The 20,976-nt window shown below is 40.2% G+C and overlaps 2 protein-coding genes and 1 non-coding gene across 6 annotated transcripts in view; 1 reads left to right on the top strand and 2 right to left on the bottom strand.

The window, feature by feature from the left end:
- LOC113524750 (zinc finger protein 850) overlaps nucleotides 1–9,532 on the top strand; it is a 29,822-nt gene extending 20,290 nt beyond the window's left edge. The window contains exon 11 of the mRNA XM_053242048.1: nucleotides 8,462–9,532. Within this exon, the coding sequence (XP_053098023.1) occupies nucleotides 8,462–9,160 (699 nt within the window). The 3' untranslated portion in view covers nucleotides 9,161–9,532. The remainder of the gene's footprint in view (nucleotides 1–8,461) is intronic.
- Nucleotides 9,533–12,354: 2,822 nt separating this feature from the next.
- LOC113524743 (zinc finger protein ZFP2) lies at nucleotides 12,355–20,399 on the bottom strand. Of its 4 annotated transcripts, none has more exons than XM_053242082.1 (8): nucleotides 20,189–20,399; nucleotides 19,462–19,882; nucleotides 18,996–19,128; nucleotides 18,719–18,829; nucleotides 16,675–16,946; nucleotides 16,340–16,407; nucleotides 15,977–16,167; nucleotides 12,355–14,863 (listed from the first exon to the last, which is right to left on the bottom strand). In XM_053242082.1, exons 3-8 carry the CDS (start codon nucleotides 19,114–19,116, stop codon nucleotides 13,401–13,403), a joined length of 2,226 nt encoding a protein of 741 aa, XP_053098057.1. In that variant the 5' UTR covers nucleotides 19,117–19,128; nucleotides 19,462–19,882; nucleotides 20,189–20,399; the 3' UTR covers nucleotides 12,355–13,400. The 4 variants fall into 4 exon arrangements, with proteins under 4 accessions (XP_053098057.1, XP_053098058.1, XP_026766896.3 ...); XM_053242083.1 differs by having other exon boundaries at nucleotides 18,996–19,131; XM_026911095.3 differs by lacking the exon at nucleotides 19,462–19,882 and having other exon boundaries at nucleotides 20,189–20,398.
- Nucleotides 20,400–20,739: 340 nt separating this feature from the next.
- trnae-uuc (transfer RNA glutamic acid (anticodon UUC)) lies at nucleotides 20,740–20,811 on the bottom strand. Its single transcript has one exon. It is a non-coding gene; the product is annotated as a tRNA-Glu (tRNA).
- Nucleotides 20,812–20,976: the final 165 nt, after the last annotated feature.

Below are 20,976 nucleotides of genomic sequence, written 5' to 3' on the forward strand. Positions count from 1 at the left end.
GAGTACTGATTACATACCTGTCTTCAATCCACAAACTACTCTATATAACCAAACACAGGTTCACAGTTTCTTTGCAAAGTCTTGCTGCAGATATATTGCTGCAACATTACTGAGCCTTTCTTTACTCAAGTCCATTGTTTAGTTTTTGACCTCAGCCTGCTTTTCTTGTTTTCCCGTTACGCTAGCCAAGTTCAGCGTGTTAGCTCGTTGCCTGACCTCTTTACTTACTTTAGACTCTGATTGTTGCCTTGATCATTGGATTTGTATGTCTGCTTTGATTTCTCTTTTTTTCCCCCAATAAATCTTACACTGCAGTTGCATCCAGTTGTTTGTGAGTGATGACTCAGTTATGTGCTATTACTGGTGTTAATTAATACTGTTGTGTGAAACATTAAACATTTAGGCCATATACAAATGACAGAGTAAAATTAACTATAAACATTTAATGAACATTTTTGCATACAGTCAATAATTAAATAAACAGAATATAATCGTCAACAGGCGGATGCTATAAAACCACAACAAACAGCCTAGAACAAGGACTTTCCACTCACAAAACTACTGGCTTATGACACACATGTTAATAACATTTTATTTAGCCATTTTAACCAATTAGAGGCTAGCCCAAATGCATATTTCCTTGCAATGCATGTTCCCATAAAACAACATTGAATGCTATATGGCTTTTGAAAACATTTCATTTTCTCCATGTCTTCATGGCAAGAAGGCTTACTGTTGTTGACTTAAGTTTAATGTACGTGAAGTTTCTCAGAGCACGAGATCCGCATGAGCATTGCAACGTCATCCTCCGTAAGATGGCTCAGCAATGATGTTTTATTTCAGTTCTGAAGAGAGAAGCCTCTTTCATCTGCCACGCTGGAGATGGGGAATAAGCTACGCCGTTCACTTTGGCAAGGTTGCTCACTCGGGGTCAGGGTTGCCAGGTCTTGGCAAAATTCCCATCTAACTACATCTCAAAACTGCACAAGAAGACCTGAAATTATCTGAAACAAGTTCAGGCATTGGAAAAGGGAGACATTTTTCTACTTTTTCTCAGTTTTTGCGTAGGAAACTGACATTTTTGGTTTGCAATATCCACAATATGCCTTTTTGTCATTACCTGGTGAAAACATTACCCACTCCATAACACCCTTTTCCCTCTCACAATATATCTTACAAAAGAAATAGCTCTGTACGTCATAGCCAAAACAACTTCTAGTCCAATTAGGTATAAATAAAAATCTGCACATGGCAGCCCTACTCGGGATACAGATTGGTGAAGTCCTTATTTGTATCTCTGTAGCCATGGAGTGTCATTTGTTCAGATATGGGCATCGCAAATCGTAGACTAAAGGTAAGTATCCGTAAAGCCACGGAGTATTATCATCACAGGCATTTTTACAAAAGCTTATTTTCTTCTTCATTATGTTAGACATTGTCTATATATTCATTTAAGAGAATTATTATTATTAAATAGAATGAGTTGTAAAAATTAATTTTATTTTCTTTCAATTTTATATGGAATTAAAATGAGGGTTCTTTGGCTACTGGACACTGTGACTGACGTGGTTTTAATTTGCCGGTCTTGCAGTTTTTACAGAATAGAGGAAAGCCTGATATATGTACATAAAATCAGCTAACCTTTACAACCATTACCATTATTGGTTTTTAATGGTATCCACTAGACGTAACATGTCACCAATAGAAAGCAACAAATTACCAGTAGAGACCCTCAGGGACTATTACAGTTTCCATTTAAAACCAGTACAAATTCTATGAGGGTTTCTATTGTTTTTTTCAACAAGTACATCTATCTATCTATCTATCTATCTATCTATCTATCTATCTATCCATCCATCCATCCATCCATGAGATGTCCCGGTCCCTCAAATTGCCTGGCAATGAAACTGACCATCCGTTCAGCATGACTCTAGTGTTCACCAGGGTATAGTTGCCAATTTCTACGTCGCCTTCTCAAGTGACGGACACTAATTTGGAAATGATTTAGCACTGACAAATACAAGGATAGATAGATGGATGGATGGATAGATGGATGGATGGATTCAGTCACCCAAGCTCAGAATCAAAGCCACAAGCTTGCAGCTTTAAGGCCATAACTCTTCCACTGTACTAGCTAGTTTCTGTTAAGGCATTCCCTGATGTCTAGTAGTTTTAGTACATTTGATAATAATAAGCTGTGATCTCGAGAAAACAACTTCTGCCATCTTGAGACCGCAAGAGGAAACGGCGTTGTGATGAACAGAGAGCTCCACCAGGTGGCGCTGTGATCATTAACTCCACTTTACACTCAAAACAAATGAAGAGGAGCTGCAGCTTTGGTTTTTTTTTTTTTTTTTTCCCTACTGACTGAACGGTTGATTTTTCTCCCTGAGGTAATCACCTTTACGTGAAAACATTCCTGACTGGGTTTTATAAGAACAGATTTGATCGATTTATAAATAAAAACTTATTTTGTCTTGATTTGAGGATGTTCTCTGCGTGAAACCTGAGGTAAGTTAAACTAGCTGAGCATCTCGGCTAGTTCCTCAGCTGTAGTGGCTGAATCCAAAATGGCTTCCTCCTCCCTCCCAAGTGCACTACATTAGAGAAGGATACAGTGGAGTATTCACTCTATGTAGTGCACTACATAGTGAAAGAGGAGACATTTGGGATTCAGCCGTGGTTTTAAAAAAGTGATGTAGCTAAATGGCTAAAACGTGTATAATATAATTTTTGTTGTTGTTTTTTTTGACTTTGGTGCATTAAATTTCTCTAAATCTGTATAGTTACAGCTAAATATCTCATTCATAATTGAATTTTTTTTTACTGATTAAGTTGATGTTGAACAGGATTTTATTCTTATTCAAGATTAATCCATGTAAAAGAATACAGTTTAAAAAAAATATAAAAAATTTTCAATAAACAATGTAGTAAAGTTAGTTTTCTGTTCATTTAAACATACAAAGCGCAATAAAAAAGTTCTTGCTACATTTTCTGAATAGGTTTTTATGAATTATTTGGATTATTGCTTGTAACTTTTTTCCAAACAACTTAAGAAAATGTAGCTAAAATGATTTAGTATAAAGTTAGAGAATTAGTTGGTCTTCTTCTCTCGTGTAAAAATTTTAATTCATTACGAATTCAAGAAATCAAGAAGGTCCCGAAGAACTTCATCATCCAAGAATTATATGTTGTACGGTGGAATGAAGTAACGTTCGAGCAGAACCGTGACGCAAAACGAGACACGGAGACACGGTGCAGTCGTGAGTTTAACGTACGCGTGTTTAACGTATGTGTTTAACGTTTGCTGGTTTAACGTACGCGTGTTTAACGTACGCGTGTTTAACGTTCGCGTGTTTAACGTTCGCGTGTTTAACGTTCGCTGGTTTAACGTTCGTGTGTTTAACGTTCGCATGTTTAACGTTTGCTGGTTTAACGTTCACGGGTTTAATGTACGCGAGTTTAACGTTCATGAGTTTAACATTCGCGGGTTTGATTATACGCAAGTTTGCTATTAAATGGGAAGTTTTTTGGAGTTTTGCAAAGTTTAGTAAGTCACAACTGCAAAAATTTTTAATTTACTACCATAAATATATACACAAATTTATTATAAAAAGGTAAATTTTGTAAAACGTTTCGTTGCGTTAAAGAACTGCGGACTACGTACAACGACACACTCGCCTATTTGTATCTCGTGTTTCTCTCAACTTTTTGCATCTTTAAAGTTCAATAAAATATCATGGGTTATAAAAATTAATAATTTTAAAGCTAGCTAAATACTGTACGTGTACTGTACTAACCTCTCTCTCTCTCTTTCGCTCTATGTTGTTGATACGTTATAAAACATGTTGTATTATAGCGTATTATACTTTTTTGTGTTAAATATGGGGTCTAGAGATATTCATGTTTTTTCTGACTGTTCAGTCGAACAGAACGACAGAATAAACACGCAGCAGTAGACTCATTAGATATATAATAAAAACACAGATCAAAAAGGGTAGTAAAATATATTAGTGTCAGGTAAAACTGTGCAGAATGTATATAATCTGCAGCAGCAGCCTGGTTTTACTAAAATAGTATTAGTCTGTTATATTATTGTGTGAACGCTTGTCGAGACCTTCAACACGAAATGACATTGTGATGTAATATTTGTGAGACACCATCACGCTATCGTGCCCCCTGACTATCACCAGTTGCCTCAGGGGGAAAAAAGGGGGCGTGACCAGACCTACATAATGTGTATTGTTTACTAGTTGTGTCATCACTGCAAAAAATAAAAGTAAAAAAAAATATCAGAAGCTGGATACAAGTCAGCGTGGGGAGTGAAGGCTAGTCCGTCTGGTCTGATCCCACAGAAGAGCTACTGTAGCACAAACTGCTGAAAAATTTAATGCTGCTCTGATAGAAAGGAGTCAGAACACACAGTGCAGTGCAGCTTGCTGCGTATGGAGCTGCGTAGCTGCAGAGCGGTCAGAGAGCCCATGCTGACCCTGTCCACCACCCAAAGCTCCTACAATGGACACGAGAGCATCAGAACTGGACCATGGAGCGATGGAAGAAGGTGGCCTGGTCTGATGAATCACGTTTTCTTTTACATCATGTGGATGGCCGGGTGTGTGTGTGTGTCGCTTACCTGGGGAAGAGATGGCACCAGGATGCACTATGGGAAGAAGGCAAGCTGGTGGAGGCAGTGTGATGCTCTGGGCAATGTTCTGCTGGGAAACCTCGGGTCCTGGCCTTCATGTGGATGTTACTTTGACACGTACCACCTACCTAAACATTGTTGCAGACCGAGTTACACTCCTTCATGGCAACGGTATTCCTTAATGGCAGTGATCTCTTTCAGCAGGATAATGCGCCGTGCCACACTGCAGAAACTGTTCAGGAATGGTCTGAGGAACATGACAAAGAGTTCATGGTGTTGACTTGGCCTCCAAATTCCCCAGGTCTCAATCCGATTGAGCATCTTTGGTACATGCTGGACAAACAAGTCGGATCCATGGAGGCTCCACCTCACAACTTACAGGACTTAAAGGATCTGCTGCTAACGTCTTGGTGCCAGAAACCACAGCACACCTTCAGGGATCTAGTGGAGTCCATGCCTCGACGGTCAGAGCTGTTTTGGTGGAAGAACACAAGGAGGAACTACACAATATTAGGCAGGTGGTTTTAACGTTATGGCTTCTTCACACTATGGGCTGAATGATATCGGTCAAATATCTAATTGTGATTTTTCTAAGCAAAATTGTGATTGCGATTATTATTTTCTGTTGAATTAGGTTCCAGGCCTGGATTAGTGGTTTACGTATCTACAAGACATAATTACAATCTCGTTTCTCAGTGAAAAGATCCTCAGTTGACATACAGTTGCTACTAAGAACCACTGCTGAGCTCTTATTATTACGCCTATTTTGGAGCAACGTACATGAAGTAAATAAATATGGTGCACATCATATAGAAAGTGTGTTCAATGGATTTCTGTGCAGCTCATTAGTGCGAGTGAAAAAATAAAATTGAATAAATTGGACTTGAATGAGGTCTATACGCCACATGTCCGGATGTGACCTGGCCTTTAGTATTAAAGGAAGCCTTCATGTGACAGTGTGTGAATTGATACCAAGAACGCATTTTTTTTCCCCAGAAACCAAAATACATAGACATGTGAGGTGTTGTTTCTTTTTTTTTTTGAGTACCAGTACGTCCACTTCACCTTGGCTCTCACTCAGCTGAAGTGCTCATCTTTTTGCTAATATTCAGTGCTTGTTCTCCTAATAGTTGTGTTGTATTGTTATGCACAGCACATGCACATGATGATAGCCAGCTTCTGATTGGTCATCTACAGGCAGTTCATGTGTGCTTGTTTTTTTTTGGCCATGATGTTCCCTTGTAAAACTTAAGAGGACACTCAATAATAATAGTAATGAGGTTATTGGCTAATTCAAATCTCAGCTTTTCAAATCGCACTCTCTCAAATCATGATCTGGATATAAAGCCTATTCCTGGAATCTACATGCCGTATACCTAAAGCGGCGGTCACGCTAGACTTTTCAGTTCCATTGACTTCCATTTATACGCATGCGAATGCTGGAGACCGGATACACAGACCTTCTTTTGAAAGACGTTTCACATTTCAAAAGTTCAAGTTTGGTGAACTCTGACCTGAGACGTGTGACTGATAGAAGATCGACACGTCATGACATGACCTCTTCAGAAAAATCCAAGATGGAGGAAGCACTGATTATAGTGGTGTTGCACCATCCTGTTTTATACAGCACAGCTTTAAAAGAATATAAAATCAACATCAAAAGAGAAGCACATCGGAATCCATGATGTGTAGACAAAAAAAAAAAACAAAAACGCCTTGACGCGTGATGTGATATCCGGTTGCCGCCCACATTCACAGCGGTCTCTGAAGAACTTTGTCGCCCTTTAAGGGCTTGGTGGTGGTGCTGAATGACAGGGAACAGTGAAGGCTATCCAGTGTCCAAAGAGCCACAGTTACTCACATTCATTTTACCTCTTCTAACCACCAGGGTTGGTGTCTAACCCCATGCCACAAGGTCATGAGGAACTGACTCACTCATAGTGACTGGGAAGGTGTTTGGGAAGGTGTTCGGAGATGATTACAGCACTCACACCACTAATGTGAACCAGTTTCATGGTGGAACATCAGCATAAAAGGGCAGGAACCAATTAGGAACCAATTCAGTCCTCTTAGATCTGGAATTGAACAGAAGCTGCTGACTTTTTCTGAACATGAAAATCCACTGAATGTTCTGAACAATGGGGTCTACTGTTTAGTGCTGTCTACTGTTAATGGTCTACTGTCCATTAACTAAATGAACAAACTAAATTTAAACATATCTGTAATTTGTGGTTTCTTTTATGGTGCTAGATGTGTGTATCAGAACTGCAGGACACAACTGGAAAGAGACCCAGCAGACTTCATAGCCATATTGCATTCTATCCAAAAATAGCCGTTTCTGTGGTCTTGCATTATAATGCGTTTTTGTTGTTTAATTAAAGTCTTGTAGTTTGTATGACGAGTATTATGATTCGAGCCTCTTTTTCCAGGATCTCATAATAAGAGCTTATAATGGAATCAGCAGAGATTCAGCCATGCTTTTCCAGAAAACCTCCACACACCCCTGCTCCTGCTGGCTCACAGGTAACAGTTAGCCATGTGTGTGTAATCATCTGATCTGTTTGATTTTTAAAGCACTCTGAATGAAACACATCTGAATATTAGAACAGGTAAGATAAAGGATTAATAAAGAACGCAGCCATTTTAGGTCAGATCATGGGTTAGTTTAAATCTTTAATAGTTAAAAGATTCAGTTGAGTTTGTGAATGTTCTCTTCATCAGCTTCTTATCATGATTGCTTGCATGCTGTCTTGATAATCAAGCAGGGACTTGACATTTTAAATAAGTACTATTGCACTTTGATCATTAGCTTTGTGGGGATGTGCAGACGGAAACTTGTACGGCTTCAGGTGGAGGAACATCAAGCTCTCTAGAACCTGTGGACCATCAGAAACATGTAAAAAAGGAAGAACCTGAAGATGAAGACTACCTCTGTAAGTCAGAAAGGAACATTACAGTCCAGTCAGATGCTCAGTAAAAGTTTTACGTCTTACTCGGCTTAGTTTGTGAATGAACCATATCACTGACTTGTACTTCACATTTTTACTCTGTTATTTCAGATGAAGCGACATCAGCCTCTGTGGGACGCATCACACCTGTGGACCAGGAGAAACTTGTAAAAAAGGAAGAACCTGAAGATGAAGGCTATCTCCGTAAGACAACAGGGAGTATTAAGATATATCTGTTTTCCCCTTTGTTCTTCAAACATGTACTTGAGATGGAAGTATTTAAATGTAAATGATGGAATTTCAGGTGGAGGGACGTCAAACACTATGGAAAATGTAGACCAACAAAAGAGAGGATTTCAGAGCAAGGATATTAAAGAGGAAGAGTCTGAAGATGAAGATTACCTCTGTACAACGACAGTATGGGGTAAGTAACACTGTCACTGTAACTCTCATTCTAAAGGTTGCTATACAATTAATTAATAAGGACAAAAGATATAGGAAGAGGTGAGTTTTTGTTTGAAATCATAGATGTTTTGTTCAATTTCACAGTTTATTTTCTGTTCCAGAAATGAGTGATGCCCAGTTTCATGTCTTCTCCTGCTCCTGGTGTCCCCTTTCCTATACATCTCAAACTTACCTCCACAAACACATCAGAAGATGCCACTATGAGGAATATGAGAGACAGTTAAAATCAGGAGAGTTAAAATATGAGAATCTTATAACAACAAGAAGCTCCAGTATTCAGCAAACAATCTCCGGTACTGTCAGTAGTAACTCCTCTGATCAGCGCAAGGAGAAAGAAGTCTATCCCTGCTCACAGTGTGGGAAGAGTTTTACAGACCGGAGTAATCTCAGACGACACCAGTACATTCACACAGGAGTGAAGCCGTATCACTGCTCACAGTGTGAGAAGAGTTTTATTCGAAAATATGATCTCCAAATACACCAGCGTATTCACACAGGAGAGAAACCGTATCCCTGCTCAGAATGTGGGAAGAGTTTTATTCGAAATTGTGATCTCCAAATACACCAGCGCATCCATACAGGAGAGAAGCCGTATCGCTGCTCAGAGTGTGGGAAGAGTTTTAATCAACAGAGCCATCTCCAAACACACTTGCACATTCATACAGGAGAGAAACCGTATCCCTGCTTGCAGTGTGGGAAGAGTTTTATTCGACGGAATGATCTTCAAATACACCAGCACATTCACACCGGAGAGAAGCCATATCACTGCTCACTGTGTGGGAAGAGTTTTATTCGACAGGGTGAGCTCCAAATACATCAGCGCATTCACACAGGAGAGAAGCCGTATCCCTGCATACAGTGTGGCAAGACTTTTTCCCAACACAGTAATCTTCTACGACACCAGCGTGTTCACACAGGAGAGAGGCCATATCACTGCTCACAGTGTGGGAAGAGTTTTGCCCAACATGGGAAGCTCCAACAACATCAGCGCATCCACAATAGGGAAAAGCTGCATCACTGCTCGGAGTGTGGGAAGAGTTTTAATCAACAGAGAAATCTCAAACATCACCAGTGCATTCACATAGCAGAAAAACTGATTTGATATTCACAGTGTGGATGGAGATTTACTTATCCAGGTGAATTTTAATACAAAAGTGCTCCAAGATTAAATCTTGTGATGTGTGATATCTTGAAAGCACTGAATAAGCTGCGCTTCTAATTTGCTTAAAATATATAGATAAATGTATTTATTGTGTATGTACAATATATTAGTATATCATGTACGTATACAGTAAACAAACTGTTTGTTGGAAGCAAATCTTGCCTTGTCAGGGTGCTCTCATTTCTTCTGTAAGGAATTACAGAGTCTACCATAAAAGTAAGTTTTGATCTGGTATAATCTGAACTGGGTTCCCTTCTCGCATGCCACAAGGCTGATAAGCTGTAACTGCAAATGGCCCAGTCAGCATAGCTACAAAGAAAGATCCTCATGTTTGACACCACCTTTACACTTATGCTGGAAAGTATGGCAGTCATAATATAAGAATAGGAGAACAATAATCCCATCCTGATGCCCTTCTCCTGCGTAGAGTTTTCATCACCGGAAAATCACTCGCTGCTGCTAAGGATGGCTGCACATGGACAGCCTAAAGATCACCATGGGATTACTGAGGATGGCACCACATAGGAACCGTAAAGATGGCTGTGGATGTTCTTCCTTAGGACTGCAATTGCTAAGAACAGTTTGCACTCCAGTCTCCGTCACTGACCAGTAAATAACTTCAGTTTGCTACAACAGACTTAAAATTGAAACTATAATGAATTCAGAGATGAGACTGATGCTTATACTTAAGTTTGTGTTAAAACAGTTAGTACTTTTTTTGAATATATAGTATAGTTATAGAAGAGAAATTATTTATAATCGCACTATCTGGTGTCACCCAGATGAGGATGAGTTCCCTTTTGAGTCTGTTTCCCCTCAAGGTTTCTTCCTCATGATTTCTCAGGGAGTTTTTCCTTGCCACTGTCGCCTCTGCTCCTTAGGGATAAATTTATACATTTCAAATTTATCAGGATTTCGGTAAAGCTGCTTTGTGACAATATCCATTGTTAAAAGTGCTATATTATTAAAATTTAATTGAATTGACAGTAACAATGCTCTGGGTTCAGCCTGACTCCATTGATTTTGTTGTGTTTTTTACTTGTACTTCTTTACCACTTTTATTGGAATAAAGACATTTTCAGCATTTTAAAAAAGTAATTTTTCCCCCAATACAGCTGGCAAGCCATACAGTAATTTTCCAATTTTGAAAAGTGATTCTAAAGTTATTGAATAAACCCCAAGCTCACACTTATATCAGAATTATAGATTATTGTTCCAGTAACTCGCAGAGTCTTGGGCTTACTTTAAAAAAAAAAAAAAAAAATTCTAATTGCTAGTGAAAAAAGCTCCAAAAGGAAAGAAAAATGTGATGATGCACAAAAGGTGCGGTGATCCCAATGCTGACAAGGCATACTAGAAACCAGATCTAGACTTGGGAGTCAGTTATGATCCCAGGACCATAGCCTAGGGATGGGTTAGGCCACAGCTCTCTCACCGCTACAGCCTGGGTTTGATTCCCAGCCAGGGAACCGAGCCCAGCCACTGGTGTTGTGTGGAACAGTGCGCTCTCAATGCCGGTTCCAAGCCCAGATAAAATTGGGGAGGGTTGGAACAGGAAGGGCATTTGGCATTAAAAACTGTGCCAAATCAAATACGTGGACCAATGATCCGCTGTGGTGACCCCTAATGGGAGCAGCATAAAGAGGAACAAGAACAACCATAGCCTAGGGATAGACAGATAAAAAGCTAAAAAGAGCTTGGAGTCTCTTTCAAGAAAGACTGATGACCTGATTGATTGTAAGAGATGTGGCTAAAATCTATGATGATAGTAGTGGCAGCCAAAAGCAGCAAGAGCTAACGTATCCTCAAAGTGCCTGGCAAAAGCCAGAAGCCATTTTTTCCCTCTTGATCCTCATCTGGAGAGAGTGAGATATGATATGTGAGATGTGATATCTGTGGCTATGCCTGGAAGGCGCTTTTTGTCCAAAGCAAGAATTGCCAACTGAGCCACAGCTATCAAGGAGGAGACATAAGAAGTGGCTCAGCTAAATTCAGTGATGTTCCTCATCCATTTTTTTTTCTCTACCAAACTATTAGTGTGGTGGATTTTCCCAGAAGGAAGCATGCTTTTCCTGGTTAACCACCAAGTAAGCTGGCTCTGAGCAATTACAAGCCATGCCACAGGATGTGTGCGCCAATATTTAGGCTCTCTAGAAGCCAAGAATGGACACCAGAGATGTTCACTTCATCACTGACTGTGGCAGAGAAACGGACTTCAGCCTGTATCTTCCCTGTCTTAATTACACAGCAACGCTGAAGATGGCACAAGTCGAAACGATAAAACTTTCAAAACAATTCAAAGCATGCTATGTCTGAAGTTGGATCTGGGAGACATTTCCAAGCTGACTGTAAACTGACGGCTGAGCCGCAATATTCAACTTCGGCTTCAGCAGTACCTGGAAGTGACTCAGATTTAGATTTTACCAGCTGCAGGTACCACTGGCAGGCTTCAAACAGTGTTAATGCTGCGCCCACGCAAGCTTGCGGCGCATGCTTACAAGGTTGATCTGGATGCATACCTTGCATCGCTTACAGTGCTCCACTGGTGACTTCACCAGATGTAATGTTATTTTCAGGCACATGCAAGCCAAAACACTCAATATGGAGGCACTTCTGATATCCTGGTGAGGATCCTTACAACATTGACTGACACATGATGCAATAAAATGATGAAATAATCTAATCGGCAGCCACTGATTTACTGTGTGATGAAGCTAATCAAACTCGCTCCTAACAGGATAGATTTCACCGGTCTGATTTATGGATGATGCCAGATGTGGTTGGTACAATCCGTCATGGTGGACACACACACACAATCAACTCAGTGAAAGCTATTTTATCTTAGGGCTTGTTATCCCTATGGCCAAAGGAGCTCTGAAGGAGGAGCTCAGGCAACTAAATAAAAAGCCATTACATCCAAAATGGATTGGCCAGTTGAAGACTGGAAAAAGGTGCTTTTTTTTTTTCTTTCTAATCTTCAACTGTCCAGTTTGTGTGAGTCTGTGCCCATGATAGCCTCAGATTCTTGTTTTTGTCTGACTGGAGTGGAACTCAGTGTAGTCTTCTGTTGTTGTAGCTCATTCACCTCAAGGTTCGATTCAAATAAATAAAAAGTCATAAAGTATTATATGCAGTTTTTAAAAAAATCATTTATTTCAGATTCATATTTAGTATCATTCAATGCAGTCAAACATTTCAGACCACTACAACGTATAAAAATATCTAATTCCTCAGGTTTTCTCTTGTATTGCTCTATTAATCTCATTCTCCATTTTTATATGTTTTAAAAAGTAATGAAGATTTTCTTTAGCTGCTTCTGTTTAAAAAAAAAAAAAAAAAAAACAGAACTCAATATATTACTATACATTGGCTAAACAGAGCTTTGTTTTCCTTTGATACCTTCTTCTGCTATTTTATTTTTTTTAATAGTTAAGTAAAACTATATCCTTACTGTATCAGAAGAATCTCTGCACATATCCATCCATCCAAATGTCTTCACTTCATCCAGTTCTTTCAGTGTTTTTCTCAGCAGCTCAATAGCTTTATTTGATTAATACAGTTTATTTTTCAATATTTAAATAATACAGTTTATTTTTCAATTCAGTTTATTTCTATGGGATTACATCATTCATATTCTTGCTGTTCATATTCTTGATTTATAACTGTTTCAGGATAAGTGTACCATTATTCATTGACATTCAATTTGAAATTGAATGGCAATCCATTGCACATTTCCTAACAGGAGTCAGATCACATTTTCTACTAATAAAGTGGACAGTGAGTGCATATTTAATTTTGTATTGCCTTATGTTGTGATTAATCTTTTGGACAGTGTCTTTGGGTTTAAAAAAAGGTGCTTTTTAAATGAAAAAAAAAAAAAAAAAAATCGAAATAGCTCCAGATCTCTGGACTTGGTTTACATAGACGTCAGAGGTTTGTATGTTGTTTAGCGTGCTGTCCACTAAGGGGCAGCAAGATGGTGTTTATCAACAGTTTATGCCAGAGACATAAAGATCTAAAGATCTATCTTTTATTTTATACATATATACACACACATACATATTTTAAACACAACAAACACACTGCTCTATCTTGCTAAACAGCAGTTATCATGTTTCTTGATTTGAACATCACAAGTGTGTCACAAGTTGATGGCTCCATGTGGGTGCAGTTGTGTATCTTAGACACACGTGACTAAGTAGATTTCCGTCCACAATGAGCACTGAATCGGCACCTTTCCCGTGTGTATGCGCTGGTGTCGCTGGAGATTACTGATGGTTGTAAAACTCTTCCCACACTGTGTGCAGTGATACGGTTTCTCTCCTGTGTGAATGCGCTGGTGTGTTTGAAAATCACTCTGTTGTGTAAAACCTTTTCCACACTGTGAGCAGCGATAAGGCTTCTCTATTGTATGAATGCGCTGGTGTCGTTGGAGATTACTCTGCTGAGCGAAGCTCCTCCCACACTGTGTGCACTGATAGGGTCTCTCGCCCGTGTGAGTGCGCTGATGTTTCTGAAAATCGCTTTTTCGTGTAAAACTCTTCCCACACTGTGAGCAGTGATGTGGCTTCTCTGCTGAGTGAATGCGCTCGTGAGATTGGAGATGGCTCTGTTGAGTAAAACTCTTCCCGCATTCGGAGCACTCATATGGCTTCTCTCCTGTGTGAATGCACTGGTGATGCTGGAGAGAACTTGCTTTATTAAACCTTTTCCCACACTGTGAGCACTGATAGGGTTTCTCTCCTGTGTGAAGGCGCTGGTGCTGTTTGAGATCACTTTGTCGAATAAAATTCTTCCCGCACTGTACGCACTGATATGGCTTCTCCCCTGTGTGAACGTGTTTATGACCATCAAGGTGACACTTCTGCGTAAAACTCTTCCCGCACTCTGAGCAGTGATACGGCTTCTCTCCAGTGTGAATGCGCTGGTGTGTTTGGAGATTAGCTTTGTCCTTAAACCTCTTTCCACACTGTGAGCAATGATACGGTTTCTCTCCAGTATGAATGCGCTGGTGTCTGTGAAAAGTGCTTACTTTACTAAAACTCTTCCCACACTCTGAGCAGTGATACGGCTTCTCTCCGGTGTGAACGCGCTGATGTTGCTGGAGATGACTCTGTTGATTAAAACGTTTTCCACACTCTGAACAATGATACGGTTTCTCTCCTGTGTGAATGCGCTGGTGTGCTTTAAGAGCCCCTCTCTCAATAAACCTCTTTCCACACTGCAAGCACGGATACGGTTTCTCTCCTGTGTGAATGCGCTGGTGTGTTTTAAGATTGCCCAGATCGTTAAAACTTTTCCCGCACTGTGAGCAGTGATATGGCTTTTCTCCTGTGTGAATGCGCTGGTGTCGCTGGAGCGTACTTTGCTGAGTAAAACTCTTCCCACACTGTGAGCAGTGATAGGCTGTTTTCTGTATTTGTCCACTAGCGGAGTTACAGTTCAACGTGTCACATGATGTTTGCTGACAGCCCGAGTTTATTGTGGCCGTTGGCTTATCATATGTAATATCTCCTGATTTCATCAGGCTTACATATTCCTTGTAGTGGTTTCTTCTCAAGTGATTGTGGAGGTAAATTTGAGATGTATAAGAAAGCGAACACCAGGAGCAGGAGAAGACTTGCAACTGGGCATCGTTCATTTCTGACACGGAAAATGAAAAGTATTAGTATCTGATTGTGAAATTGACAAATTTTTAAACTATGTTTAGTATACGTTCCAATGATGAACATAAACAAAAAGCTCAAACATACTGTTGGTGGTAAGATAGACTTGTAGTTAAGAGGCAAACATTTCTAACAGATTGTACAGAAATGAGGTATTTACAGTCCGTCTTTAATTAGATTACGCATTAGCGTCAAAGCTACGATTTATGAGACGTGGAGTTACTGCGGGAAAAGTCTCTTCCCTGCTGTCGAGGTATAACAACATGACTATACAGAGAAGGGTCTATTACGTTCAAATGTGTAGGTCACCAGGTCATTGGTAGGTGTCTGTGATCATGAGCATGTTGTGGATATTCTCTATAATTAAATAATATAGCAGGAGAGCTTCGTTAAGCGAGTTGAAGCAGTGTTTTCAATATAATCATGAATGTTAATCTTCCTAAGAAATCAGATGAAGCTTGAATAATTAAGAAGAGACCTAATTTAACCAAATAGTAGGCATTGATAGTATACGAAAAAGCAATATAGCTTTTAAGGGCGCTGGATAATATCAGTGACTTATATCTGAAGATGGGGAAGACCAAATGAGAATATACACCTGACTCAAGGAGAGTGGAAGAAGGAGTAGCCAGATCTAAATAATTAAAGAAATACAGAGTAAGATATTCACTCTGCTATTCATAAAAGAATATCAGGAATAAGAATGGGAGGAGCCAAGCGAGGATCACATGGCTTTTTGCTTCTTGATTCATAGAGTGTGTCTAAAAGCGAATCTGTTAGAGGAGTATAAAGATCATCAGGGTTACAGTCATCCACAGTAAAGGCAAGAAAGTTGGTACCCAAGCTTATTAGACTTTCCTGCTGGGCTAGATCCAGTATCTGGAACATCACTAGACTATAATCGAAGTATGGGTCAGTTCACCTGCTAACAGGTCACAGTCATTCAATTTTACTGTTGTTTGACCCAGTTTATAAAGTGTGAACAAGTACAGTGTGGTGTAAGAAGTGGGTACTGCTTATTTGTCAGGGTCAAGATTACTTGACGTAATGATAAAGTAGTAATGATAAAATCACAGTGCTTGAAAATAACCATTTGTGGAGCATTTTTTCTTCCAGAGGGAGTCGAATGTAGGGCCGAGAGCTTTGGCGTATTTCTCTTCATACCCCACCAAGAGCTCCTGTCCTGGCTTGATGGGTTGACAGCAACGGTACAGAATTCCTCCTCGATACTGGCATGCCTTGAGATTCCGCTCTTCATCATTACGAGCACAATTCACATATCTGAGATAATGAGAGAGAAAGACAGCAAAAGAGAGAACAGATGGAAGGGAAAGAGATGGGAAGACACCAGTGAGTAGCAAGAGCCAGACAAAGATTTTGTTCTAATAAGGAACATTTAAATAAATAACTAGACAGTTGACCCAACACACAGACTTATCAAAGTGTTTCTTACCTCATCCAGTTAGAATACATCTCTCTCTTGGCATCTATGTATTGCTCACATTGTCTGCTCTTGTATATCTACAAACAAATATATCCAAAACCCAAATGTATCCAAATCAGGTCCTGCAATAATAAGTATTTTAATTTTTTGAACATCTAAATTTAGCCTGAGAACTTCTTCAGAAATTAGATAATCAGTTAAAGGATCAACTGAGGCGTGGTAAAAGAGATAAGCTCTGCAATACGATGGCTCTTTGGGATCCTTCATCCTTACATACTAGCACAACCAATGATTTCTAATGTTGTGTTTACTTGGAGAATGATTATCTTATGAAACTAACTTACCACCCAGGAGTAGCCACTGTTCATTGCTTCTTCTCTGTCCACCAGGTCTCCCTGGTAGGGCCCAAAGTGTGCACCCACTGGAACAGTCTCCCCCTTATTAAACACTCCCAAACCTGCGGCAGGAATACCAGATCGCCGAACCTCTAGACAAGGTGGGAGGGTCTGTCTGGCTCTGTCAATGACCCCCATGGGAATAGGTGTATCAGTGATGAAGAGAGTTGGACCGTGAACTTCACATTTGTTGATGTAAGAGGATCGGCATTCCTCACAATCTGGAAGAAGAGGACACGACTAATGCCCAAGCTATTTTCTTTTAAGTTTTTTTCTACTTCTTCTGTTGCTTGGTTCTATTGGCTTCGTTATTGGCTAGATCTCCTGGCCCTGCAATACCTCTGCCCTGCATATTTTAGCATTTTCCCAGATCTAAGAGAGAGGTGCATTGTCATGAGTTGGTAAATAGTCGTCTCACATGGGCTTGCCTAAGGTGTAAATGGTAGGCAGAACTTCCTCTAATATACCATAAAGGAGTACTGACTATGTTTTGATTCTAAACCTGCTTAAATCTCTTGGTTAAGAATCACTTAGTTTTACTCATCTTTTCAACACCATCAAACCACCTGCATCTGCACACCTTGTTTTCAATATCCCTGAGTTCTTCTATTTCTGATTTTTCCTCCACTGGCTTCCTGTAGCTCTCCACATCAGGGTTAAAGCACTGATGCTAGCCCACAGAGCCAAAACTGAGGCTCCAGTAATGCAACAGAAAAGCTTTTGTGTTAGACTGAGCGTTCGAATCCTGATGATGCCACAGCCATCTGTGGCTTGGCCATGCTCTGCGGTTAGCCTTCACCGTTCCCAGTTGGTAGCTGCTATGTGATAAGGAGCTCTTCTTAATGATGTGGGAGAAAATAGGGAAAAATCCAAAAAAGGCTAAACTGACCAACCCCCACCTGCATGAAGACACTTATCCAACCCTGCTCTGTATCATGTTCTTCTGAGCCAGAAGCAGACCTTGACTTGATACATCACCCAGAAGAAAGACACGTATCAAGACTGTCCTTTATCCTAGCACCCAGCTGGTGGAAATGAATGCCTCCTGGCTGTCTGAACATCTGAGTAACAGGTTGTCTTCAAACCAGTGCTGCGTCTCAATTCACCCACTATCCGCCCTAAATAGTACCCGAGATTAGAGTTAGTGTGTCCCAAATCATAGTGTGTTGAAATGAGGATCCTAAAGGTACCTGGATGGTCGACTATTTCCGGTAGATTTTCGAAGTGTGGATCTGTGGACACTTTTTCATCTAATATTACCCACAACTCCTCTAGCGAGGGAGGAGGAGGAGTTTTGTGACGGCTTGCTTCACCGAATTCAACCCGCAAACATGGGAGGTTGTTTACGGTGACAGTGTATGTATCTAGGCAACAACGTTCTCCTCGGTTATATGACGTGTTAGTTAGTATGTCCCAGTACTTGTATACTACTCTTTTGCTACAAAATCTGAAGTATGTACATTTTTCTTTACAAAAAGAGTGCATACTTTTAGTGCATGGTATAAGTAGGTGAACTGAGACGCAGCACAAGAGTGAAGATGTATCACTTCATTAAGTATTTAAACGAGCACTAAATGTGTACTAGAAGGTAGTTCAACTTCTAATTTGAGGTCACAACTGTACTCACTTCTCGATTAGGGTTTTAGCTTTATGTTACTCTTAACTCTGGAGTTAATTAAAGTTAAACTGGATAAAAAAATCTGTCCAGTGCTGTAAATGCGTCAGATTTAAACTAGTGGCTGTGGGCAGATGTTGACTGCTGTCAGGCAAGTTGGTGAGGAGAACACAAGGCACACAAATGCAATACTTGTTTGTGTCCAACACCTTTAAGCCACAGAATTTCTGGCTACAGACACATTTAAGAGAGAAACTGGATATACAGCAGGTATTTGCTACCCTCTTCTCTTCCTATCTTTTTTAGTTATTGAACTGTAAAGAGACCATGAGTGTGAGAAACATGACTGAGCCCCCAGACTGCACTCTGTAGTCTTACAGAGGTAGTCTTCATCTTCAGATTCTTCCTCTTTTACAGGCTTTTTCAGGAATCCTCCATTCTCTTGGTCCACAAGAGTAAAGTGTCCCACAGAACTTGATGTCCCGCCACCTGAAATTCCATAATTTGACTTTATATAGTATATCACATGTAAAAATGTGAAGTACCAAACACAAAGTTACTGTTATGGGGCTATTTTGATCACAAATGAACCCCAGTTAAACTAAAAAGTGTTATGGAGCATCGGACTGGAGCGTGAAGTGCCCTGTTGACTTACAGGGGTAGTCTTCATCTTCAGGTTGTTCCTTTTTTACATGGTTCTGATGGTCTATAGAGGTGATGCATCCCAATGAGTCTGGTGTCTTTTCACTTGAAGCAGTACAGGTTTGTGTCTGCATATCCCCACAAACCTACTGGGCAAAATAATTATACAGGTTAATTTATTAAAAGTCAACGGGATTCATATAATCTGTTTAGAAATGGTACACTTTGGTTTGTTGGACTTTAACATGAGCAGCTATAGTAAAAAATATGTGCTTGGTTCATTATCGTTAGCTACAGACCAGTGTTTGGATGGCGGTTTCCAACAATTAGACAGAATGAGAATATTGAGAGTGACGTATCTGCGTATTCACATTTATGTCACCTGCAACACATTTTTTGTTGTGTATATATAAACGATATATAAAAGGCGAAACTTGAAAGCCATCAATTTACCGGTCAATCTACGTCCCAACCCTCACCTATGGTCACGAGCTTTGGGTCGTGACTGAAAGAATGAGTTTGCGGATACAGGCGGCGGAAAAGAGCTTCCTTCGCAAGATGTCTGGGCTCAGACCTAGAGATAGTGTGAGGAGTTCGGACACTCGGGGGGAACTCAAAGTAAAAGAGTCAAAGAGTCGCTGCTCCTCTGCGTCGAAAGGAGCCAGATGAGGTGGTTCGGGCTTCTGGCTAGGATGCCTCCTGGACGCCTCCCTGGGGGGATGTTTTGGGCATGTCCAACGTGGAGAGGACCCCGGGGCATACCGACGACTAGATGGAGAGATTATATCGTCTATCGAGTATATCGTCTGGCCTGGGAGCACCTGGGTATCCCCGTGGAGGAGATGGAGGAGGTGGCTATGGAGAGGGAGGTCTGGACATCTCTGCTTAGACTGCTGCCCCCTGCGACCCGGACCCAGACAAGCGGAAGAAAATGGAGGGATGGATGCATATAAGCAATAAAAACATGTTTTACTTTTTCTGTAACAAATCTTCTGAAAATCGGTTGAACAAAAACGCCGAATTTAGAGTGTAGACCTGTATCTAGGCAAATACTTGCATTTGTTTACAAGCGACGCTTGACCTTTCCAATATGGCGGGCGCATTAACGTGTCGCAACAGCTAACAATAACGACAGGAAGTAGGAATCCACCAAACCTGCTAAATGCTAGCTAAGTAGCTCAGCTAGCAAGCTTCAATTTGACTTACCTCAGAGCGTAGTTAATCACCTCAAATACACATACAGACGTTTTTTTATTTTGTCCTTCGCTGTCGGATTGAACTGTCGCTGTAAAATCTTGTCAGAATATTGTGTTTAGATGATTAGCTCGGTGAGAAAGCTGAGCTGTTCAAGCTGGGGAAGGAAAAAAAAGAAGCAGCTTTTCTTCTTCTATGATGTTGGACGTCACAACAACAACTGTATGGTGCACTACTGCCACCAAGCGGCTATACAAGCAAAATAAGATTTTTAATATGATTTCTGTCCAATTAATCACATAAAAAGCTACGAAATATTAAGTTATTCAGTTAATTGTTGTTAAATCGACTAGACTTTTAAGAAAATTTTCCAGGTTTTATTTCAAAAAGAACATTTCTTTAGGTTGAACATGGGCTACTCATTTCCTTCATAGAGGACATTGTGTTATTGTTTAAAAAAAAAAAACTCATACAGAGCGACCGTTAAATCAGATGCTGTAATGAAACGCTCGTGTACTATTTATCATAATTCCAGTTTAATCCGGTTCTTTAAAAAGCCTGCCTTCCCATACCGGGAGTCGAACCCGGGCCGCCTGGGTGAAAACCAGGAATCCTAACCGCTAGACCATATGGGAGCTATGACAAGCGCTGACAAGCCGCCATTTTATATTGACACAACAATGATGGGCGGCCATTTTGAGCCAACAAGAGCTCATTGTCAGATTTTGAAGCTCATCTGTGGAAAAACTGTGAACGCTAAACATAAAATCAGCCTTAAATAAATCAGAAAACCCATTTAG

The sequence above is a fragment of the Pangasianodon hypophthalmus genome, chromosome 19, assembly GCF_027358585.1.
Source record: "Pangasianodon hypophthalmus isolate fPanHyp1 chromosome 19, fPanHyp1.pri, whole genome shotgun sequence".
In the NCBI taxonomy this organism is placed as follows: Eukaryota; Metazoa; Chordata; class Actinopteri; order Siluriformes; family Pangasiidae; genus Pangasianodon; species Pangasianodon hypophthalmus.

Bases quoted from the DNA above. Each gene is read 5' to 3' on its own strand.
- LOC113524743 (XM_053242082.1), bottom strand. From the start codon at position 19,116: ATGCAGACACAAACCTGTACTGCTTCAAGTGAAAAGACACCAGACTCA. The intron at 16,947-18,718 runs GTAAGACTACAG...CTCTTCTTCCAG, and splicing joins TGAAGATGAAGACTACCTCT to ATTGTGAGGAATGCCGATCC. The intron at 16,168-16,339 runs GTAAGAAACACT...TCATTATCTCAG, and splicing joins ATGTATTCTAACTGGATGAG to ATATGTGAATTGTGCTCGTA.